Below are 24,919 nucleotides of genomic sequence, written 5' to 3' on the forward strand. Positions count from 1 at the left end.
GCAGCGGGTCAGACAGCATCTCTGAAGAACATGGATAGATGATGTTTCTATCTTTCTTCAGACCGATTGTAGAGAGGGGATGTGGGCAAAGACAGCTGCCTGACCCGCAGTTATTGCAACACTTTGTGTCCCTTCTTTAGACTGATGGAGTATAGCCACATGGATTTCACTACTGTGCAGGAAGGAACTGCAGATGTTGGTTTACAACGAAGATGGACACAAAATCTGGAGTAACTCAGCGAGTCAGGCAGCATCTCTGGTATGAAGAAGAGTTTCGACCCTATCCCTTCTCTCCAGGGATGCTGCCTGATCAGCTGAGATACTCCAGCATCTTGTGTCTATCTACGACTTCACTACTCATCCCCAAAGAGAGTCCAATTTAGGAGCTCACTACCACAACCCAGCAGCCCTTCTCGATCAATCTCCTTGATCACCGTCTACTTTGATCTGTCTTTTTCACACCTCACCCTTCCACATCTCTAGTCTCCCCTCTCCCCGACTCTCAGCTTTGAAGAAGGGTCTCGACCCAAAACATCAACTATTCCTTCTCTCCAGAAATGTTGTCTGTCCCGCTGAGGTACTCCAGCATTTTGTGTGTCTTTCTTTGGTGTAAACCAGCATCTGCTCAGCACTTCTCTGCCCCAAGTTCGTGGAAACTTTATTGGAACTTTTTCCTTTTCTGCTCACTACCGACTCCCACCATCCCGCCCGCACCGTCCGCCAAACTGAAAATTAATACCCCCGGCGCTGCCATCAGGTGGCGCTGCAGTGGCTACCTCGCCAACAGACTGTCTCATCGTTTTCTTCTTTGTTGTTTTTCAGTATGTGTCAAATGTATGTCTAAGTGTTCTTTAGCTTTGTTTTATGTGGGGGGTGGGTGAGGGGGAGGGGTTAGGGGAAACTTTTTTAAATCTCTTACCTCGACAGAGATGCGATTTTCTTCCCTATCGTATCTCCATCCGCACTGTGGCCTAACATTGAGGAGCTGGCGGCCTCTTGGTGGAGATCGACTTCGGGAGCTCCAACCGCTTCGGGAGTCTGCGGACGTTAACATCGTGGAGCTGGCGGTCCATTGGTGTGGGACCGACTTCGGGAGCTCCAAGCCGCAGGAGCCTCGACCGCCCCGACTGCGGATGGTTCGACCGTCCCCACACGGGGGCTTCGACCACCCGACTGCGGATGGTTCGACTGCCTTAATTGCCTTCCATCACAGTCTTCGTGCACAGCCTAAAGTTGTAGGTCAAGGGTAGACATCCAGGCCAGGGCAGCATCAGTTGCTGGTTGGATGGCCTTGATGCCACCAGGGAAAAGCCTCAGTGAGCAGTCATTCACGATATGTGGGATGGTCTGGTCTGGATACCCCCCACTTGTGCAGGTGATGGGCTGTTCTTGCATGGAGGGTGCGAATCCTGTTCAGGGTTAGCCATTGCTTGTGATGGAGGTCAAATCCCAGTGGTTTCACTGTGGGATCTGGGTTATATACCCTTCTCCATCGTCCACTGTTGAATGACTGTGGAAGCTTAGGGACATGGATGAGATGGAGGTTGTGTGAGTCCAGAGAAATCTCCGGAAGACATTCACATGGCAATCGATCCCTCTGAGAAACTTCCACCAGGTTCCGACCAACCCTGGATATCCTGGCGCAGTCTCAACAGACTGCGGACAGGCATGGGGAGGAGCAAATCGAGCATGCTGAAGTGGGGATATACTGAAGATGCGGCAGACTGCGAGTGCGGACGAGGCCTCCAGACTATGGAACATCTTGAGCTGTGACCTGCTGCATGACACATGCATTGCAAAGGATCTTGCAGGGGGCCAACGACTTGGCATTACAATTTGCTCACTATTGGCAAACAGTTTCTGTTTGTTTTCTGCTGCACAACCGCCAATAGCTGGGCTATCTTCGCTCGGGTGGGTACTGGGTAAAGGTTATTTAGATTTTTATGTGGGCAAGTTTGGTGAGATGATCCATGTCCAAGTTGTGACTTGAAGAGTGACATGAATAAATAAACTGTGGGCTCTGTGATGGCCTCTCTGTTGTTGGTGTGTTGGCATCTTGTGCCACTCAGTCTTGGGGGTCAAAGTCCTCCAGGGATTTGGCTGAAGGCCAGAAGGGTATGTGGGGCTTCAGGCGCATGTTGGGCTGGTTGTTCGAGCCAGCATGGATGGGTTAGCCTCGATGGTGCAGCAATCTGTGGGGAACGTGTGGGCCCAGCTCTGGTGCTTTGATGTGGTTGTGTGTCTAGTTGCCTGGCTGTACTCGTGGTTGCACTGGCCCTTCATGTCCGGACACGTCACTATAAAGACGTACAGGTATGTAGGTTAATTGGCTGGGTAAATGTAAAAATTGTCCCTAGTGGGTGTAGGATAGTGTTAATGTGCGGGGATCGCTGGGCGGCGCGGACTTGGTGGGCCGAAAAGGCCTGTTTCCGGCTGTATATATATGATATGATATGATAATATAAACATGACGTCGGAACGTTGACGTCGGTTTGCGACGTCCATCCCTAATTGGCCGAAGGGGAGCCCGCCCAGGGCCGGACCGCCCAATAGCGGAGCCGCTGACATCCGACCGCTGAGAGCGCGGCGCTGATTGGTTGGACGGCGCTCCTTGGTCGGCGTTGATTGGTTAGCACTGATTGATTGGCACTGGTTGGGCGGCACTGATTGGTTGGCGGTGATTGGTTGGCGATGATTGATTTGCGCTGATTGGTTGGTTGGCGCTGGTTGGGCGGCATTGATTGGTTGGCGGTGATTGATTGGTTGACGCTGGTTGGGCGGCGCTGATTGGTAGGCATTGATTGGTTGGGCGGCACTGATTGGTTGGCGGTGATTGATTGGCGGTGATTGGTTGGCTGGCGCTGGTTGGGCGGCGCCAAAGATACTAGAGGAGCAAGATGCACCACTCGACCCTAAAAACCGTAGTACGTCACGGCGCCATTTTAGTAGGCAGAAACTTGCAGAAACATTTAAAAAGAAAAATAACAACATCTGTGAATTGATAGATGAGGTATATTCTACATTTTAATGGTCTCATCACACATACTGTCCCCCCACAATACTGATTACACCGCGAGCGGCAGAGCGAACGGTGGGCTTTGCTTACTAAAATGGCTCCTTTGCGCACTACAGGCGACTTCAATGGAGTGGTCCATCGTGCTCCTCTAGTACCTCTGGGCGGCGCTGCGGGCGGTCACGTGTCCGCGGGGTCCCGGAGTGGGCGCCATGGAGGTGAGTCCGCGGCCTCGGCCTCTGCGCTCCCGCCGGCCCTGCCTGGACCCGCCAGCGCCCGACACTCGCCTCAACCCCACTCCCTCCCGGGCGGCCGGCTCCGGACACTCTTTCCCCCCCCCCCCCTATATCCTATCCCAGATCCGGGCCGAGTGGCCGCTGCTGGCCCCCCCCCCCAACTAAGGGAGGAGGCCGCTCGGCCCCTCGTCTCCAGACTGTGAGGTGGGGCCTTGTCCCTCCGCCATGTATTGCCGCTCCCCGGCCGGGGGTTCGATCCCCGCCGCTGCCTCCACCTTCCTCCCCATCTGAGAGGAGAATAAGGAGCACAGGTTGTGACATAGAAATATTGACAATAGGTGCAGGAGGAGGCCATTCAGCCCCTCGGGCTAGCACCGCCAATCAATGTGATCATGGCTGATCATTCACAATCAGTACCCCGTTCCTGCCTTCTCCCCATACCCCTTGACTCCATTAGCCCTAAGATCTAAACCTGAAATCATCCAGAGAATTGGCATCCACTACCTTCTATGGCAGAGAATCCCACAGATTCACAACTCTCTGGGTGCAAAAGTTTCTCCAAAGGTTTGCCTAAACGGCCAACCCCTTATTCTTAAACTGTGTGTGACCCCAGGTTCTGGACTCTTTCCCCCCCCCCCCCCCCCCCCCCAACATGGGGAACATATGGCTGGGACTCTGTTCCTTGGAGTGCAGGAGGATGAGGGGTGATCCAATAGAGGAATAGAATCGGGTAGATACACAGAGTCTCTTGCCCAGAGTAGGGGAATCGAAGACCAGAGGACATTGGTTCAAGGTGAGGGGGGAAAGATTTAATAGGAATATGAGGAGTAACGTTTTCCACACAAAGGGTGGTAGGTGTATAGAACAAGCTGCCAGAGGAGGTGGTTGAGGTGGGATTATCCCAACATTTGGACATGTACATGAATAGGACAGGTTTAGAGGGATATGGGACAAACGATGGGGCTAGTGTAGATGGAACATGTTGGCCACTGTTTCCAGGCTGTATAACTAATCTTCCTCACATTACCTGTCATTCTTTTAAACTCTCATGAGTGTCGGCCCAACCTGCTCAAACCTTCACCCTATTTCAAAATCAGATGAATTTGATGGCTTAACTCTGCTCATGTCCATAAGTTTGAGTTTAGTTTATCTTCATGTGTACAGAGGTACAGTGAAAAGCTTTTGTTGCATGCGGAAAGACAATACATGATTACAATTGAGCCATTCACAATGTACAGATACACAATAAAGGGAATAGCATGAATAACGTTTAGTGCAAGTTAAAGTCCAATAAGGTCTGATGAATGATAGTCTGGGGGTTTCTAATGAGGTAGACAGTAGCTCAGGAATGCCCTCTAGTTGGTAGGATGGTACAGTTGCATAACAGCTGCGAAAAAACTGTCCCTGAATCTGGAAGTTTGCGTATTCATAGTTGCCTGATGGGAGAGGGGGAAAGAGGGTGTGACCAAGGTGAGACTGGTCCTTGATTATGCTGCCGAGGCAGCGTGAGGTGTAGATGGAGTCAATGGAATGGAGGTTGGTTTGTGTGATGGTCTGGGCTGTGTCCACAATTCACTGCAATTTCTTCCGGCCTTGGTTGGAGCTGTTCCCAAATGCTGTGAGACTTGCTAGGTTTCTTTCAGTATTTTCAGTTTCCACCATTTTCTGTGTAATTTTGATACCTGTGGCCTTCAGCTTCCTCTCCCTGAGTTTGCTGTCTGTCTTCCCTCGGAACCTAAGCACCATTTTTAAGGCTCAATGCTGTTTCTTCCTGTTTTCACTCCCTGGCTCTGAGAGGGGGGGTTGTTCCTGTAGTTTATATTGAGTTTAATCTTCTTTTTATTTTCCCTGCAGGAACAAAGGAAATTTCCAATCGACATACAGACCAGCAAGCTCTTGGGTAAATCTCTGCACTGATGGATAGGACATTGCACAGTATAGATACTCACAGAGTGTTGGAGTAATTCAGTGGGTCAGGTAGTATCTCTGGAGAAAAGGAATAGGTGATGTTTCGGGTCGAGGCCCTTCAGACTCTGTTGCAAAACTCTGAGAAGGGAAAACTTCTTTAAAATTGTTCTCGACCCGAAGCATGACGTATTCCTTTTCTCCAGAGATGCTGCCTCACCTGCTGAGTTGCTCCAGTATTTTATGTCTATCTTCAATGTAAACCAGCATTCCCTTAAGGAATCAAGGGATATGGGGGAAAAGCAGGAACGGGGTACTGATTTTAGATGATCAGCCAAGATTATATTGAATGGCGGTGCTGGCTTGAAGGGCTGAATGGCTTACTCCTGCACCTATTTTTCTATGTTTCTATCTGCAGTTTCTCCCTACACAAAGCACAGTACAGCACAGGAACAGGCCCTTCGGCCCACAATCTCAATGCCAACCCTATATAATGAACAAAAAATGTTGTTTCCAAAATGGATGATGCTGAATGTGAGCAAATAAGTCTATTTGGCCCATTGTGCCTCTGCCACCCCTTTAATAAAACTACCATAAGCATAAGCCCCTCATCTTTCAACTCTTTCTGTATTTCTGCAGAGAGAGAGTCAAGAGTATTTAATTGTCATGTGTACCAACAATGAGACAATGCAGCAGCTCAACACCCTGTGAATGCAATAACACACAATATAAAATGACAATAAAGATTCAATAAATCAATTTATGCACATCCCTTTCATACATTATTCTTAAATCTCCATTCACTGTCATTTAAGTTAGTGCGTTCCTGTTCATTAAAAAAAACCATTTTGTTTCTCTTCTCCCCAGTAACATTTTTTTTAATTGATCTCCAAGTGTTTGAAGAAAATAAAAAAGTAAAAATACCAGATGCTGGAAATCTGAAATAAAACAAAATGGTGCAAGTTCTCAGCAGCTCAGGCGACATCAACTGTTTCTCTTTCAACAAACATTGCCTGACCCGCTGAGTGTTTCGCATATTTTCTGCATGAGGAACAGATTTAACTACAATTCAACAATGTTAAGTTCCAAAGTTGATGTGCATCTAAATCAGGAGTTGCAGGCAGTTCCTAAAGTTCAAGGGTTTTTTAAATTATTAGTGGCAGTAAGTTTCACTCACAGTCGCTGTTGAAACCTGTTCATAAGTTTTAAGTGATAGGAGCAGAATTAGGCCATTCTGCCCATCAAGTCTACTCCGCCATTCAATCATGGCTAATCTATCTTTTCCTCTTGACCCCATTCTCCTGCCTTCTCCCCATAACCTCTGACACCTGTACTATTCAAGAATCAATCTATCTCTGCCTTAAAAATATCAATTGACTTGGCCTCCACACCCTTCCGTGGCAATGAATTTCACAGATTCACCACACTCTGACTAAAGAAATTCCTCCTTATCTCCTTCCTAAAGGAACGCCCTTTAATTCTGAGGCTCTGACCTCTAGACTCTCCCACTAGTGGAAACATCCTCTCCCCATCCACTCTATCTAGGCCTTTCACTATTCGGTAAGTTTCAATGAGGTCCCCCCTCTTCCTTCCAAACTCCATCGAGTACAGACCCAGTGCCATCAAATGCTCATGATATATATTAACCCACTCATTCCGGGGATTTTTCTTGTAAACCTCCTCTGGACCCTCTCCAAAGTCAGCACATCCTTCCTCAGATACAGGGGCCAAGACTGTTACCCAGTGGCACCAACAAAGCAGAAGAACATAAATTAAAGGCAGCATCTACCTGCCTCTGTCGGCCAACTCCGCTCCTCCCTTACTTTGCTCCATCTGTCCACCATGCCTGACCCCTCCCTGGTCTAACTATCACCTCTGCTGTGTCACCACTCTCCATTGTACCAGATATCTTCCCACTCCATTCTCAGTCTTAACGCAGGGTTTTGACCCCAAACATCCTTTCCATCCACAGATGCTGCTCGACCCTTTGGGCAGGCAGCGGGAGAGTTGCTGCCTCACAGCACCTGAGCCGTGGGTTCGATCCGGCTCTTAGGTGTTGTCTGTGTGGAACTTGTACAACTTTCCTGTGACCGCGTTGGTTTCCTCCAGGGCTTCAGTTTCTTCCCAAATCAGTACTGGGATCTTGATCAGATGATATATATTTTTGTGATTGGACGGGTGGTGAATATTGAGTCCACACTTCAAAGGGATTCACACCCACTCTTTAAAGTGGTGGTCTGTGTACTTTCATGTCCACTTCCTGAGGTGGATCAACAACTTAGGGCGGCACGGTGGCACAGCGGGTAGAGCTGCTGCCTCACAACGCCAGGGACCCGGGTTCCATCCTGACCTCGGGTGCAGTCTGCATGGAGTTTGTACATTTCCCCTGTGACCGCCTGGGTTTCCTCCAGGGCTCCGATTTCCCCCCACATCCCAAAGATAAATTGGCCCTAGTGTGTAGGGAGTGGATGAGAATGTGGGATAATGTAGAAACAGTGTGTGATTGCTGGTCGGCGTGTACTCGGTGGCTGAAGGGTCTGTCTCCATGTTGTAAAGTGTAACTGAAGGACACCACCTTCTGCAGTGCAGCAGTCTCTGAGCCCAGCACTGGTAGTGTCAGCATAGATGATGCCGCGGTCCTCCGTGTCAGTCACGGTTAGCACGCAACAAAAGCTTTTCACTGTACCTCGGTACCCGTGACAATAAACTAAACTGAAACTCATCACTGTGCGTAACACAGTGTAGAAAAATAGTGGGGAGTATTTGAATGGCAGATTCTTGATTAGTACGGGTGTCAGAGGTTATGGGGCGAAGGCAGGATAATGAGGTTAGGAGGGAGAGATAGATCAGCCATGATTGAATGGCGGAGTAGACTTGATGGGCCGAACGGCCTAATTCTGCTCCTATCACTTACGACCTTATGAAAGACAAATGGAAGCATCTAATTTTTTACCTGTTGGCTGAATTTTCCAGGTGATATGAGATTCTCAGGAAGGTTTTGTTTCCTCAGATTGGCTGGTGGATCGGAGACACTGCAAACTGAAGTGGCAGAATTCGGGGCTGGAGATCCGGGAGAAAATAAACAATGCCATCCAGGATATGCCGGAGAATGAGGAAATCAAACTGCTCCTTTCAGGATCATGTCAGTACATCGCTAAACCCTCACCACCGGGCAGTAGGGCCTTGCAGATTTCATCCATCCTTTCGGTGGAATTATTCATCCTCAGATCCTGTCTTTTTGTACTTATTTCATACTCTAAATCTATCCTCTCTTTCCATCTCCTTATTCCTGCTTAAAACAGGTTGAGTTCTTTCGATAACAGAAATGGATAGATTTCTAGATATTAAGGGAGTTAAGAAATATTGGTGTTGAGAAATGGACATAAAATGCTGGAGTAATTTGGTGGTTTAGGCAGCATCCCCTGAGAACATGGATAGGTGATGTTTCGGGTCGGGATCTTTCTTTAGACTGTGAAGAAGGGTCCCGATCCAAAACGTCACCTATCCATGTTCTCCAGCAAGGCTGCCTAACCCGCCAAGTTATTCCAGCACTTTGTGTCCTTTTCTTGTAAACCAGCATCTGTAGTGCCTTGTTCCTTCAATAGTTTCTCAAGATACAGTGAAAACATTTCTGTGTGCTATCCAGGTTACAGTGTTAGAGCTGTGGAGAAAGTGCAGATGACAAAAAGCGCAAGGTCGGCAGCATGGTGGATGGGGCATTGGGACCACATCCCTTAGCTTGTGAGATGTCAATTCAAGTATATCAGTCAGGATATCAATACTTTTATTACAGACTCAGGGTTCAGATAACAGACAAGACATTACATAGGATAAATTACATACAAAAGCACAATAAATTACATACAAAAGGACACAATACATGGTTTAAAACCAAGAATTAAAAAAAAATCAGTGTCTGACAACGAGACCAATGTCTCCACAGCTGGGATTGGTAGCGTGTGGTGCTAAACCTTATGTTTGATAAGGCCACGATGATTTCATTTTCAGAGTCATTAATCCGGCAAATAAATTTATACATAAGATTTCTTAAGACAGTTTGTGAAGTCTCCTGCAGCCACAAACATTTCACTTGCACTACACCATCGAGGTCTCTTAAGTAATATTCTCATAGCATTATTATAAGCTACTTGAAGTCTCTGTAAGCTTGCTTTTCTGGAGTTTGACCACAAGTGTGCAATGTATGTAGAGTGGTGCACAATAAGATTGGGAAGAATCAATTTCTGAATCTGGTGGTACGCGCTTTCAAGCTTTTGTATCGTCTGCCTGATGGGAGAGAGGGGGAAAAGGGAATGTGAGTGGTCCTTGACTACGCTGGCTGCTTTCCTGAGGCAGCGTGAAGTGTAGATGGAGTCGATAGAAGGAGACTGGTCTGTGTGCTGGACTGGGCTGCATCCACAAGCACGTTTGCAGGCTTGGGCTGAGCAGTTCCCAAAGCAAACTAATTGACCGTAATGATGACATTACAGGTGGTAATGACAAATGGGTGCTTTTGACAGAGCATTTGTAGAATTTGGAAAGAGCAATTTAAAACCTGCGATTGCATGAAAGTGGTGATGGCGTAGAAGATCAAGGCTTGAAGGGGCGGGTGGGCTGCTGCTTCTTAATACAGGAGTTCCTCAGCTTACGATGGGGAAACCGAAAATATTGTGAGTTGAAATGCATTTAATACGCGCGATCACGTGGCCGGAAGCGAGCGGCTCGCTACGGGTAGCTGCCGTTTGCACCATCGCAAAGTCGAACTATCGCAAGTCGAAACATCGTAAGCCAGGGACGCCTGCATGCAATTTCATTTTGGAAATGAATTTATTTGCACTTTTCCAGCATTTTTTATACATTCCCTGAAATTCAATGCATCCAGCCACATTTTGGGGACACGAGCTGTAATTCTGGGTCGCCACTCCAGTGCAGTATTACACAGTAACTGATGCAAGTATGATGAATGCAAATGTGATCTTCCCCATTTGCTCTCACTATCTAAAGAACTGAAATCCCTTCTGTGTTAACTGATAATTCTATTTCTCTCCTGCAGATATTCATTATTTCCATTGCCTGAGAATCGTAGAGATCCTCAGAAGAACAGAAGCTTCAACAAAGAATATTTTCGGTGGCTATTCTTCTCAACGGATGAAGGTGACTTTATCCTGAATTTGGCTTGTAGGTGTATCGGTGTGTAAAAAAAAGAACCCAAAGTTATCCCTTTGTCTTTTTGTTGCTGTAGGATTGGCAGGAAATAACGTCTTTGTATGAAAAAGACAACGTCTACCTAGGTATGTGAACCGTTTGAGATGTACAATGCACTCATTGAATTTGGGGCAGTTGGGTTGCTATGGTTCGACAGGTAACTGCTGTGCATCAGTCAGGAGGCTATGGGTCCACCCTCACTCTAGAGATATGACTTCATTGTCTTGGCTGATGTCACAGTACGCCAAGATAATACCGTGTCATGTTTCAGGTGAAAAATTAAACTAAAGCCCCACCTATTCCCTGATGTGGATGAAATAGATCTACACTTTAGGTTTAGGTATATTGTTGTCAGTGAAAAGCTTTCTTTTACATGTTATCCTATTAGATCAGATAATACTATACATGAGGGTGGCACGGTGGCGCAGCGGTAGAGTTGCTGCCCTCCAGCGCCAGAGACCCAGGTTCCATCCTGACTATGGGTGCTGTCTGTGCGTAGTTTGTATGTTCTCCCCGTGGCCTGCGTGGGTTTTCTCCGGGTGCTCCAGTTTCCTTCCACACTCCAAAGACGTGCAGGTTTGCAGGGTAATTGGCTCAGTATAAATGTAAATTGCCCCTCATGTGTGGGGAGTGGATGAGAAAGTGGGACAACATAAAACTAGTGTGAATGGGTGATCGATGGTCGGCGTGGACGTGGTGGGCGGAAGAGCCTGTTTCTGTGGTGTATTTCTAAACAAAATTCAGCTGTTGGCTCATCAACCCTTCCCTTAGGTAACGGGACTGTGGCAATGTGGGAGTGGGACTGTGGGAGTGGGACTATGGGGGTGGGACTGTGGGAGTGGATGTGGGTGCGGGGGTAGGACTGTGGGACTGGGACTGTGGGAGTAGGATGTGGGTGCAGGGGTAGGACTGTGGGGGTGGGACTGTGGGAGGTGGGACTGGGGGTGGGACTGTGGGACTGGGTCTGGGTGCGGGGGTAGGAGTGTGGGAGGTGGGACTGTGGCAATGTGGGAGTGGGACTGGGAGGTGGGACTGTGGGGATGGGACTGTGGGTGCGGGGGTAGGACTGGGAGGTGGGACTGTGACAATGTGGGAGTGGGACTGTGGGAGGTAGGATGTGGGAGTGGGACTGTGGGAGTGGGACTGTGGGAGTAGGATGTGGGTGTGGGAGTAAGATGTGGGTGTGGGAGTAGGATGTGGGTGTGGGAGTGGGAGTAGGATGTGGGTGCGGTAGTAGGACTGTGGGGGTGGGACTATGGGAGTGGGACTGTGGGAGGTGGGACTGTGGGAATATGGGAGTAGGACTGTGGGAGGTAGGAGTGGGTTTGTGGGAGGTGGGACTGTGGGGGTAGGACTGTGGGACGTGGGACTATGGGAGTGGGACTATGGGAGTGGGATTGTGGGCGGCAGGAGTGGGTCTGTTCTCGTGTGTTCTGCCTCCCCCAGCCTCACGGCCTCGCCTTGTGTTTGTGCGGCAGTTGAGCTGGCCAGTTTGCTGGTGAGGAATGTGACGTACGAGATCCCCTCGTTGAAGAAGCAGATCACCAAGTGCCAGCAACTGCAGCAAGAATACAGCCGCAAGGAGCTGGATCACATCAACATCGCCTCCTCCCTGCGCGACAAGTTCTTCGCCTCCTGCAGGCAGTTTGGAATAACGGTACGTCGGCCCGCAGTGTGTCAGTGTAGCCGCACCGTGAACAGTGGGGTAGTGCAGGGACAAGCGTGTGGGTCTGTGACCGCTGGGTCATATGTTTAGTGATACAGCGTGGAAACAGGCCCTTCAGCATGTACAGTGATCACCCTGTACATCAGCACCATCCTGCACACTAGGGACAATGTACACAAGCCAATCAACCTAAGAACCTGTTTGACTTTGGGATGTGGGAGGAAACCGAGAACGTACAAATTCCGTACCGACAGCACCCATAGTGAGGATGGAACCCGGGTCTCTGGCGCTGTGAGGCAGCAACTCTACCGCTGCGACACTATGCCGCCCCACTATCATAAGTTATGAACCATAAGTTCAGAAGTTATAGGAACAGAATCAGGCCATTTGGCCCATCAAGTCTACTCTGCCATTCAATCATGGCTGAGTAGACATCTTTTCCACAGTTGCTGTCCAAACCGCTGAGTTCTTCCAGTAGTTTTTTTTTTTTGCGGATAAGAATGTTAAACATATGTCAGCCTAAAGAAGGGTCCTGACCCGAAACGTCGTCTGTCCATTCCCTCCACGGATGCTGTCTGACCCGCTGAGTTCCTCCAGCACTTTGTGTTTTGCTCAAGATTCCAGCATCTGCAGTTCTCTGTGTCTCTCAGGTTTATCTGTTTGTGTATTCTCTTTAAAGGAGAAAGGAATGTAATATCAAATGTAATATGTTCAGTGCGTGGAGCCTCTCGCCCTGATGATGTCTTCGTGTTTGTGTCTGAACAGGGTAAAGATGTCCATCAGGAAGTGCTCTCCCTGTGCAAGGACCTCCCTTCTGACCTCAGTAACATCGCCGAGGGGGCCAGAAACCTCACCGACATAATTCAGCTGTACGAAGCCTGCGTGGAGTTTGTTTGTGGCCGGTAAGAATGTGGCAGCAGCTCAGCTCAGTCTCACGCTGGGAGGCGTCCACTCCATCGGTTCCAGTGGCAACTATGCTGGTTGCAGTGAAGTGTAGTTTGCGGTCACTGGGACCCCTGGATCTGGAGTCATGAGTTTAGAGATTCAGCTCGGAAACAGGCCCCGCACACTAGCACTATCCTACACACACTAGGGGTAATTTTACATTCACACCAAGCCAATTAACCTACAAATCCGCACGTCTTTGGAGTGTGGGAGGAAACCCAAGATCTCGGGAGTAAACGCGCGCGGTCACGAGGAGAGCGGACAGACAAGCTCCCGTGGTGGGGATGGGGATCAGGCTGGGGTTTGTGGTGCTGTAAGTGTGCTGTGTTGTTGTGACAGCGTCTCTGAGCCCATCGTTCCGCTGCTGAAACACATTCAGACCAGAGGAAACACGACCCTCTACGAGTGGAGAACGGGGCGGGCACCGACATCCGTGGAGCAACCGGTCAGCAAGGAGTGTGTGGAGACCCCGCCGGCACCGGACACGGGCACAGTGAGTGTTGACCAGACTCCCATCCTGACCCCTGCCATCTTTGACCACCCCTGTGCTAATGTTGTGACCCCACTGCCAGCAGAAATCTTCAACAGTTGAGATGAGGATGCCTGGAATGGCCTGGGATAGTCTGCAGCAGTAAGTTAGTTATCGCCTTGCCTTCTGGCTGCCCCTCACACCCACCATCCTCATAGTGGAGAGGGTAGAGCTGAAGGTAGAAACATTGAAACAAAAAAAAATAGATGCAGGAGTAGGCCATTCGGCCCTTCGAGCCAGCAACGCCATTCAATATGATCATAGCCTATCATCTAAAACCAGTACCCCGTTCCTGCTTTTTCCCCATATCCCTTGATATCCTGGTTGGGTTGCTCCGAGGCCTGGCCAAGCCTCCCCCATCTCTCTCCCCTACCACCATGAGACTGAAAAAAGGGTCCCGTGCAAACCAGCGCCTATTCATGTCGTCAAACGATGTGACCTGACCCACTGAGTGATTCCACTGCTGGAGTAACTCAGCGGGACAGGCAGCATCTCTGGGTAGAAGGAATGGGTGACGTTTCGGCTCGAGACCCTACTTCAGGCTGAATTCCAGCACGCTGTCTATTTTAGTAAACCAGCATCTGCAGTCCCTTGTTTCAACTGTGTTTAAGTTGCAATATATTAATGCAAGCAGCGATGCGTTGCATGGAGAAGCAGCAAGAGCTGCCTACACTGATGTTTGTGTGCTAACTGTGTTCTAATGTGTTCCAGATCGACTGGGGAGACGGTGGCACGGATGGGACTGAGCAGGCAGATGAGATTGACTGGGGTATCTCAGTGGAGGGGAGTACTGAGGTAAGTCACTACTGGTTGGAAGTACCTCCCTCCAATTGCTCACTCACAAGGTCACAATTGATAGGAATAGAATTAGGCCATTCGACCCATCAAGTCTACTCTTCCATTCAATCATGGCTGATCTATCTCTCCCTCCTAATCCCATTCCCCTGCCTTCCCCCCATAACTCATGACACCCGTACTAATCAAGAATCTATCTATCTCTGCCGTAAAAATATCCATTGACTTGGCCTCCACAGCCGTCTGTGGCAATGAATTCCACAGATTCTCCACCCACTGGCTAAAGAAATTCCTCCTCATCTCCTTCTTAACGGAACGTCCTTTAATTCTGAGGCTCTGACCTCTATTCCTCGACCCACCAGTGGAAACATCCACTCTATCCAAGCCTTTCACTATTCGGTAAGTTTCAATGAGACCCCCCCCCCATCCTTCTAAACCCCACAAGTACAGGCCCAGTGCCCCGCGGGATCTCTTTGGGAACCCTGGAGACTCATAGAAGCCGAGACAATAGGTGCAGGAGTAGGCCTTTCGTCCCCTCAAGCCAACACCACCATTCAATATGATCATGGCTGATCATCCAAAATCAGTACCCCGTTCTTGCTTTCTCCCCATATCCCATGATTCCGTTCGCCCTAAGAGCTAAATCTAACTCTCTCTTGAAAACATCCAGTGAATCGGCCTCCACTGCCTTCTGTGGCAGAGAATTCCACAGATTCACAACTCTCTGGGTGAAAAAAAAATCCTCATCTCAGTCCTAAATGGCCGACCCCTTATTCTTAAACTGTGACCCCTGGTTCTGGACTCCCCCAACATGGGGAACATTTTTTCCTGCATCTAGGCCGGTCCAATCCCTTAAGAATTTTATGTGTTTCTATAAGACTCCTGAGCCTGTGTGAGTTTTCATTGTATTGTTTGTTGTGTTTTATTGCTGAACGACCAGAGACCCAGTGCTGACCTCATCGACTGGGGAGATGACACAAGTGCTGCTGTTGAAATCAAAGTGGTGGATTCAGCCGATGAAGGTGTGTTTCATACCCTCCTGTTACTGATCCATGAACAGTCTTGCAACCAGGTCACCTCACCCTGTGACGGCCAGATACGTGAGTGGGGATATTTGAACCCCTCTTGCACTAAATGTTATAGACAATAGGTGCAGGAGGAGGCCATTCGGCCCTTCGAGCCAGCACCGCCATTCAATGTGATCATGGCTGATCATTCTCAATCAGTACCTCGTTCCTGCCTTCTCCCCATACCCCCTGACTCCGCTATCCTTAAGAGCTCTATCTAGCTCTCTCTTGAATGCATTCAGAGAATTGGCAGAGAATTCTGAATTCTGAGGCAGAGAATTCCACAGATTCACAACTCTCTGACTGAAAAAGTTTTTGCTCATCTCAGTTCTAAATGGCCTACCCCTTATTCTTAAACTGTGGCCCCTGGTTCTGGACTCCCCCAACATTGGGAACATGTTTCCTGCCTCTAACGTGTCCAACCCCTTAATAATCTTATACGTTTCGATAAGATCCCCTCTCATCCTTCTAAATTCCAGTGTATACAAGCCTAGTCGCTCCAGTCTTTCGACATATGACAGTCCCGCCATTCTGGGAATTAACCTAGTAAACCTACGCTACACGCTGTTGTTCCCTTTAACTTTTACTTAGTTATACTGCACTCTGGACGGCAGGATTGTATTTACATTTAGTTTAGTTAAGAGATACCGCGTGGAAACAGGCCCTTCGGCCCACCGTGTCCTTACCGACCAGCGACCACCCGTACACGCGTTCTTTCCTACACACTAGGGACAATTCACAGAAGCCAATTAACCTACAAACCTGCACGTCTTTGGAAAGTGGGAGGAAACCGGAGCACCCGGAGAAAACGCACGCGGTCACAGGGAGAATGTGCAAACTCCACACAGACAGCACCCTAGCTCAGTATCAGAACCCGGGTCTGCGGCGCTGCAAGACAGCAACGCTACCACTGTGCCTCCGTGCCGCCCTATCTAGTCTTTTATAATAGATAGCAAGCAAACAAAAGCTTTTCACTGTACCTCAGTACACGGGACAATAATAAACTACACTAAACTCATTTGGGTTCCGAATTGTTATTCTTTCACATGTGTCTTTCAAATACACTGCCTTGTGGCTGGATAAAGTGAGAGGTGGTGTTACCTGGCTCAGGAGCCTGGCGCTGGAGGATACGTTCTCAGGTTGAGGGACTGGACATTTAAGTCTGAGATGGGAGAGTTCTTCACTCAGGAGGTTGTGAATCCATGGCCTTCAAAGCCTTCCAATGGTGGTGAATCTCTTCCACAGGGAATTGAGGGACACAGACCACATGAGGGAAATGTGCAGTGTAAATCAGCACCATGGCAGGCACAGACACCGAGGGCCAAAGGGCCTGTTCCTGTGCTGTGCTGCTCCATGTACTGACTCCACAAACCACAAAGGCATGATTGGATCAGGGTCAAAGATAGACCCAAAAGGCTGGAGTAACTCAGCGGCTCAGGCAGCATCTCTGGAGAGAAGGAATAGGTGACGTTTCGGAAAGAGACACTTCAACATTTAGTGCAAGAAGGGTCTTGACCCGAAACGTCACCCATCCCTTTTCTCCAGAGATGCTGCCTGTCTGGCTGTTACTCCAGCATTTTGTGTCTACTGTGTAAACCAGCATCTATAGTTCCTTCTGACACATTGGAATTAGGGTCGCTGGTGTTGGGAGGCAGCAGCTCTACTAGTTACTCCACTGTGCCAGGATTGATAGATTATCTGATAAAAGGTGTTAAGGGACTTGGGGGAAAAATAAGAGGATTTAGGTCACAGATTAGCCACAGTCTCATTCATGTCCTTCTGATGAAGTCTCGTTGAAGGGAGGCAATTGTTCTCTGGACACTAGGTGGCAGTACTGACTAGAGAATGTTAACTAGAGTTGCATTGTGTATAACTGAGAAAGAGACTTTCACACTCCCCTCAGTGTCTTGGTTTAGTTTGGAGTATTAGTATGGAAACAGGCCCTTCCACCCACCAAGTCCACGCCGATCATTGATCGCAGTAGTTCCACGTTAGCCCATTTTCTCATCCTTTCCCTACACTAGGTGCAATGGCGAACACGGATATGTGATGCTTCGGGTCGGGGACCTCCTGCATGTAAATTGACTATCTGATGAAGGATCCCGACCAGAAATCCCACTTTCACATCCACTCCCGAAACACTAAGGGCAATTTACAGAGGGCCAATTAACCAACAAACCTTCATGTCTTTGGGACGTGGGAGGAAACCGGAGCACCCGGAGGAAACCCACGTGGACACAGGGAAAACATGCAAACTACACAAGGACTGCGACCGAGGTCAGGATCGAACCAGGTTCACTGGAGCTGTGAGGCAGCGGCACTACCCACTGTGCCACTGTGGTGCCCTTATGAACTTTACATTATTTGTGAATGAATATCTGTCAGTAATGACATTAATCACTTCTGAGTCTCAACACCAAAATATCAAATGTATGAATGGAGCTGTAATAATTGCACTTGGACTAATTATTATGAGTAGTTTAGTTTAGAGATACAGCGCAGAAACAGACCCTTCAGCCCACCGGGTCCGCGCCGCCCAGCGATCCCCGCACACTAACACTATCCTACACCCACTAGGAACAATTTTTACATTTACCCAGTCAATTAACCTACAAACCTGTACGTCTTTGGAGTGTGGGAGGAAACCGAAGATCTCGGAGAAAACCCACGCAGGTCACGGGGAGAACGTACAAACTCCGTACAGACGGCGCCCGTAGTCAGGATCGAACCTGAGTCTCCGGCGCTGCATTCGCTGTAAGGCAGCAACTCTACCGCTGCGCCACCGTGCCGTCAAATGTTTACATTTTATCTGTGCATTTTAAAATTGCAATCTGACTGTTTCTGCTGGTTGAAGTTCTCCTTTATGTTTCTAGGTGATGGAGTGGTGAGGGGGAAAGATGCAGTCAGCATCCTGGAACATACAGAGACCCGGAACCAGTTCATCAATGAGCTGATGGAGGTGACCAGCTCACATAAATACTGGGAAAATACTCGCCCCCTCTGTGTGGAATGTGGCCCCGAAGGTTCCTATTAAATATTTCCCCTCTCACCTTAAACCAATGTCCTCTGGGTTCCTGATTTCCCCCACCCTGAGATGGCTCTGTGCATTCACCCTATCTATCCCCGTCCTGACACCTCCATAAGATCACTCCATTAGATCACTCCTCATTAGGGTCGCCAACTGTCCTATATTAGCTGGGACATCCTGTATATTTTGGGCTAAATGGGTTTGTCCCGTTTGGGACCGCCCTTGTCCCGTATTGTGTCCGCGGTACGCTGTTGGCCCACGGGCCGGGAGGCGGGTTGCTACGCACCCTCCGTTAGGCGAACACACTCCGTTAGCCTACACACACCTGTCCTGTTGGAACAGTGTAGGCTAACGGAGTGTGTTCGTCTGACGGAGGTTGCATAGCAATCCGCCTCCCGGCCCGGGCGTCTGCCATTGGTGGAGCGGGAGCACGTGGCTGCTGGCTGGGTGAGGTCACGTGGGGCACGAGGCGGTGACGTCGCCTTGTCCCGTATTTGGGAGTGAAGAAGTTGGCAACCCTAGTCCTCATCCTCTTGTACTTCAGAGAATCCTGGAATATGCAGGACATGTTTGTTTTACACGGTGGGTGGTGAGTGTCTGGAGCAAACTGCCAGGGGTGATGGTGGCAGCAGATATGATAGTAGATTAGTTTAGTTTAGAAATACACCGCGAAAACAGGCCCTTTGGCCCACCGAGTCCACGCCGACCAACGACCCTACACACACTAGGGACAATTTATAATTATATCAAGCCAATTAGCCTATAAACCTGTACGTCTTTGGAGTGTGGGAGGAAAGTGGTGATTCTGGAGAAAACCCACATGGAACATACAAACTCCGTACAGACAGCACCCATAGTCAGGATTGAACCCGGGTCTCTGGCGCTGCAAGGCAGCAACTCTACCACTTTGCCACAGTGCTGCTGTGTTTAAGAAGCATTTGGATATTCAGGGAATGGAGGGATATGGATCACGTGCAGGCAGAAGAGATTAGTTTAAATTGGCATCATGTTTAGCAGGGGCATTGTGGACTGAACGACCTGTTCCTGCTCTGTACTCTCGACCCGAAATTGCACCTATATCTTCTCTCCAGAGTTGCTGTCTGACCCGCTGAGTTACTCCAGCTCTTCGTGTCTATCTTCTCTACTGTTCGTTGTTCAGTGGCTGCTGGGTTCCTTATCGCCTGTGGATCTTGTCCCCACCAGCTCCAGGTGTTCCTGACTCAGCGAATCGCAGAGATGAGGGAGGAGGCTGACATCCTGTCCATAAACCAGTTTCAGACTGCGCCTGCTGCTGTACAGTGCCAGGATGTTGCCCAGGCCACCGCCATGGTGTCGCTGCTGGCCGATATTGTCCAGAGGCTGACTGGGGTGAAGATGCGTCACCTACTCCTGATCCACGCTTCTCCCGGGTCAGTGACTCCAACTCTCGTATCCTCCCTCCTCAAACCTGTGTATAAAATCACGAGAGGAATAAACCGGGTAGATGCACAGAGTCTCTTGCCCAGAGTTGGGGAATCGAGGACCAAAGGACATAGGTTCAAGGTGAAGGGGAAAAGATTTAATAGGAATCCAAGGGGTAACTTTTTCACACAAAGGGTGGTGGGTGTATGGAACGAGCTGCCGGAGGAGGTAGTTGAGGCTGGGACTATCCCAACGTTTAAGAAACAGTTAGCCAGGTACATGGATAGGACAGGTTTGGAGGGATATGGGCCAAATATAGGCAGGTGGGACTAGTGTAGATGGGACATGTTGGCCGGTGTGGGCAAGTTGGGCAGAAGGGCCAGTTTCCACGCTGTATCACTCTATGACTAACTGTCTGGAGCAGTCAGTTACATTCTGCGAAGGACAGGTTTCCGTACTGACTGGTACTCTTCTGATGCCACAGCTATGTCGATCGCGTGACTGAACTCCTTCAGCAGAAGCTGAAGCAGGCAGAGGCAGTGGGAGAAAAGCAGCACCTGATGGTCCAGAAGAGGCAAGAATCTCTGGAGGAACAGGCCAACCTGGAGCCCAAACTAGATCTCCTGATCCAGAGAACGAAAGAGCTGAAGAAGCTGGTGAGTAACAAGAGGGGGGAGCAGCGATTGGGCTGAAACCTCCATCGCATTTAAAGAGAGACGTAGACACAAGGAAGCGCAGAGGCTGGTTTACAAAAAAAAGACAAAAAGTACTGCAGTAACTCCGGGTCAGGCAGCATCTCTGGAGAATGTGGATAGATGATGTTTCTGGTCGGGACCCTTCTTCAGAATGATTGTGTAGGGGGGGGGATAGATAGTTGGAAGAAAGATGGAGGCAGAACAAAGTCTGGCAAGGGATAGGTGTACATAGGCAAGGAAGGTTTTGAATTGGCTGATGGTTGAACTAGGGCTCGAGATAAAACGACAAAAAGTGTGAGATAAGTAACGAGGGATTGAAACTGTGGAAATTGTGCAGCCTGAGGAAGGGATGTAGGTGGGAGGGGGCAGGGCAGAGGGGAAGGGGAGAGGGAGAAAAGTGTGTCGCTCCAGATGCAGCACAGTGAAGAAAGGGGGGGAAAGGGAGTGGGGCTGGGTGTTTGCTAGTTAGAAACCTAAAATTGGAGAATTCAGTGTACATATCGGTGGGTTGTAAGCTACCCAAGCAGAATATGAGGTGCAGTTCCTCCAGTTTGTGTGTGGCCTCCCTCCGTCTGGCAATGGAGGAGACCCGGGACTGAAAGGTCAGTGTGGCAGGAGACGCAGAGTGCTGGAGTAGCTCATTGGGTCAGGCGGAACCTCAGAACATCTTTGAAGAAGGTTCCCATCCCAAACCAAAACATTGCCCACAGATGCTGCCTGACCTGCTGAGTTACTCCAGCACTCTGTGAAACGTCACCTATCCATGTTCTCCACAGATGCTGCCTGACCTGCTGAGTTACTCCAGCACTCTGTGAAACGTCACCTATCCATGTTCTCCACAGATGCTGCCTGACCTGCTGAGTTACTCCAGCACTCTGTGAAACGTCACCTATCTATGTTCTCCACAGATGCTGCCTGACCCACTGAGTTACTCCAGCACTCTGTGTCCATCTTTGGTGTAAATTCCAGTGTGGGAATGGATTGAAGGAGAGAATGCTTTGGCAGTTCCAGCCGCCACCACTGGGTGTCATCAAGGCCCACATTTCCTCCCACCTCCACAATCCTGAGCAACCCAAGTCCTTCCGTCTTTCAGACTATTCCAGCTTCGGCATGCCGCTGTGTTCAGGGGGTTTGAGTAGTACGGCTGTCAGGGGTTATGGGGTGAAGGCCGGTGGAATAGAACAGAGAAAATAGGTGCAAGAGCAGACAATTCGGCCCTTCGAGCCAGCACCGCCATTCAATATGATCATGGCTGATCATCTAAAATCAGTACCTGCTTACTCCCCATCTCCCTTGATTCCTTTAGCCCTAAGAGCTAAATCTAACTCTCTCTTGTACAGATTCAGTGAATTGGCCTCCACTGCCTTCTGTGGCAGAGAATTCCACAGATTCACAACTCTCTGGGTGAAAACGTTTTTCCTCATCTCAGTCCTAAATTACCTAGCCCTTATTCGTAAACTGTGACCCCTGGTTCTGGACTCCCCCAACATCGGGAACATTTTCCCTGCATCTAGCCTGTGCTATCCCTTAAGAATTGTATATGTTTTATGAGGTTAGGAGGGAGAGTTAGATCAACCTTGATTGAATGGCAGATTAGACAATGGGCCTATTTCTGCTCCTATCATTCATCAACTTCAGACAGTGTCAATGCACTTTGGTAAAATCCTTCTGCTCCACCTACTCTTTCAGATCGAGGCCGACATCTCCAAGCGGTATCAGAACCGGCATGTGAACCTGATGGGGGTCCTTGTCTAATCCCTGCCCTGCCATGCTGTGGACACGTTTATTTATTTGTTATACGCTTGTGGAGTTAATGTTCGCACCAAAGTGGATGGAAGAGTGGACCAAAAGTTTAATGCACACAGAATATTCTGGAACCTGTTGTTGCAGGCGGACTTTTGTAACTCCTAAGGTTTTGGAGTTTAGTTCGTCATCCTTTCCTTACAGATGGCTGGGAAAAGCTTAGAAACCCTTCTGAATAAACAAAGTATAACAGGTTTAATGTTTGTCGCTAACACTTCTGATGGGGAGATATTGTTTAACTGGCTGATTCAGGCTGATTCTGAAGACAGACGCAGAATGCTGGAGTAACTCAGCGGGACAGGCACTATCTCTGGAGAGAAGGAAAGAGTGACGTTTCAGGTCGAGACCCTTCTTCACACTGAGGAAGTGTATCGACCCGAAACGTCACCTGCTCTTTTTCTTCAGAGTTGCTGTCTGAGGAAGGGATCTGACCCCTTCTTGCATAATGACAGCACACGCATGTGTAATATCTCACTGTGCAGTTGCTGACGTGACAAGGAAAGAACCATCGTCTATTGACCCGAGGCATCACCTATTCCTTTTCTTCAGAGATGCTGCTTGACCCGCTGAGTTACTCCAGCACTTTGTGTCTATCTTCAGTGCAATCCAGCATCTGCAGTTTTTTCCTACGCGGTTCACGTTGATCGAAAGGTGCAGCGAGGAAACAGGCCATTCGGCTCATGGAGTCCATGCCGACCATCGATCATCCGTTCACACCAGTTCTACGTTATCCCACTGTGTTATCATCCACTCCCTAAATGCTCGAGGCAATTTACAGAGGGCCAGTTAATCTGCAAGCCCACACGTCTTTGGGATGTGGGAGGAAACCGGAGCGCCCACGCGGTCACAGGGAGAACGTACAAACTCCGCACAGATACCACCCGAGATCAGGATCGAACCTGGGTCTCTGGCGCTGTGAGGCAGCGACTCTAACTCGCTGTGTCACAGTGCCCACACGGTGAGTTAATGAGTAAAGATACAAACCCCACCCAGCATCTCTGGCTAACCGTAACTCAGAGTTCCAGGAATGAAGCTGAATGACCCACTCCCCCCGCCCCCCGAGTTCCTAATTTGAAGGGAGTGCAGCGCAGGTTCACCAGGTTAATTCCCGCGATGGCGGGACTGACGTATGATAAAAGAATCGGTTGACTGGGCTTGTATTCATGGAATTTGGAAGGATGAGAGGGGATCTTATTGAAACATAAAATTCTTAAAGGATTGGACAGGCTGGATGGAGGAAAAATGTTCCCGATGTTGGGGGAGTCCAGAACCAGGGGTCACAGTTTAAGAATAAGGGGTTGGCCATTTAGGACTGAGGTGAGAAAAAACATTTGCACCCAGAGAGTTGTGAATCTGTGGAATTCTCTGCCTCAGAAGGCAGTGGAGGACAATTCACTGGATGAATTCAAGAGAGAGTTAGATTTAGCTCTTAGTGCTTAAGGAATCAAGGGATATGGGGAAAAAACAGGAACTGGGTACTGATTTTGGATGATCAGCCATGATCATATTGAATGGCGGTGCTGGCTCGAAGGGGTGAATGGCCTACTCTTATGTTTCTACGTCCTACTAGTTGCACTATTCGCATTCTTGTCTCCCTCTCGTTAGCACATCTTCCCCAGCCAATTGTGGGCTCCACCCTTCCTTGGTCATCTGTTGCCGGCCCTGCTTTGTTCTGGCCTTTACTCATCTCCGGTTTTTCTCTCTCCCTCCCTCCCCCCCCCAACTCTATCTACCCGGGTTCGATCCTGACTACGGGCGCTGTCTGTACAGCGTTTGTAAGTTCCGCCCGTGACCTACGTGAGTTTTCTCCGAGATCTTCGGTTTCCTCACACACTCCAAAGACGTGCAGGTTTGTAGGTTAATTGGCTTGGTAAATGTAAAAACTGTCCCTAGTGGGTGTAGGATAGTGTTAATGTGCTGGAATGGCTGGTTGGCGCGGACCCAGTGGGCAGAAAGGGCCTGTTTCCATGTGGTATCTCTAAACTAAACAACATACAAACAAACAACAAAAGAAGGAAGGGACAGACAGAGACTGTTGGCGAGGCAGCCACTGCGGGCGCCACCTGGTGGATCATAATCAATAATTATCAAAGCCAAACAAGAAAATGAAAATGAAATGGTTGCTCACACTTTTCTCAGCTTGGGTAGATGTTGGCACAAACAGCGCTGAATTGATTTATTCCACAAATAGCAACTTGCCCTCCGTGGTTTTTGTGTCAAATTTGCAATAAAAGGGGAACTCGGCTCTGGACTAGGATTGTGTGGCTGCCGCTGCACAGCTGAACGGCGCTGTGTTTACCAGAGGCAGCCGACATTGTCCCCATCCTCGACGACCCAGGGTGTGAGAGTGTGACGTTGCTACTGCCTTCTGTACAGCTGGCAGTCGTCCCTCGGGTTGCCAGTGTTGTGACAGTAAAGATGTGATACCATCCACCAAGTCTCATCTGCCGAATGGTGACAAGGCCAGCAGGTGTGTGCGGAGCTGGTGTCGTGAGCTGTACACCCAGGGACACGTCACTACTGACACAATCTGTCATGCGGGGGGATGGGAGGGGAACTCTGGGGGGGGGGCAGCGATTTGAAGGGATGTTTTAATAGCCACATGCCATCCTTCAGTACCATAGTACAGACATA

The 24,919-nt window shown here is 49.1% G+C and overlaps 1 protein-coding gene across 1 annotated transcript; it reads left to right on the plus strand.

Annotated features, from left to right (window-relative positions):
- Positions 1–3,123: 3,123 nt before the first annotated feature.
- cdk5rap3 (CDK5 regulatory subunit associated protein 3) lies at positions 3,124–22,495 on the plus strand. The gene is made up of 14 exons (XM_078424367.1): positions 3,124–3,231; positions 5,104–5,149; positions 8,165–8,296; positions 10,205–10,305; positions 10,394–10,442; positions 11,835–12,013; positions 12,788–12,924; positions 13,307–13,460; positions 14,208–14,291; positions 15,232–15,313; positions 18,232–18,317; positions 19,590–19,795; positions 20,272–20,443; positions 22,172–22,495. The coding sequence occupies exons 1-14, from the start codon at positions 3,226–3,228 to the stop codon at positions 22,235–22,237; spliced, it is 1,500 nt and encodes a 499-aa protein (XP_078280493.1). The 5' UTR covers positions 3,124–3,225; the 3' UTR covers positions 22,238–22,495.
- The last annotated feature ends 2,424 nt before the right edge of the window (positions 22,496–24,919 follow it).

Source organism: Rhinoraja longicauda, chromosome 29, assembly GCF_053455715.1.
Source record: "Rhinoraja longicauda isolate Sanriku21f chromosome 29, sRhiLon1.1, whole genome shotgun sequence".
NCBI lineage: Eukaryota > Metazoa > Chordata > Chondrichthyes > Rajiformes > Arhynchobatidae > Rhinoraja > Rhinoraja longicauda.

Coding starts and splice junctions, on each gene's coding strand:
- cdk5rap3 (XM_078424367.1), top strand. Junction 8,297..10,204: donor ACTGCTCCTTTCAGGATCAT/GTCAGTACATCG, acceptor TCTCTCCTGCAG/ATATTCATTATTTCCATTGC. Junction 18,318..19,589: donor TCATCAATGAGCTGATGGAG/GTGACCAGCTCA, acceptor TGTCCCCACCAG/CTCCAGGTGTTCCTGACTCA.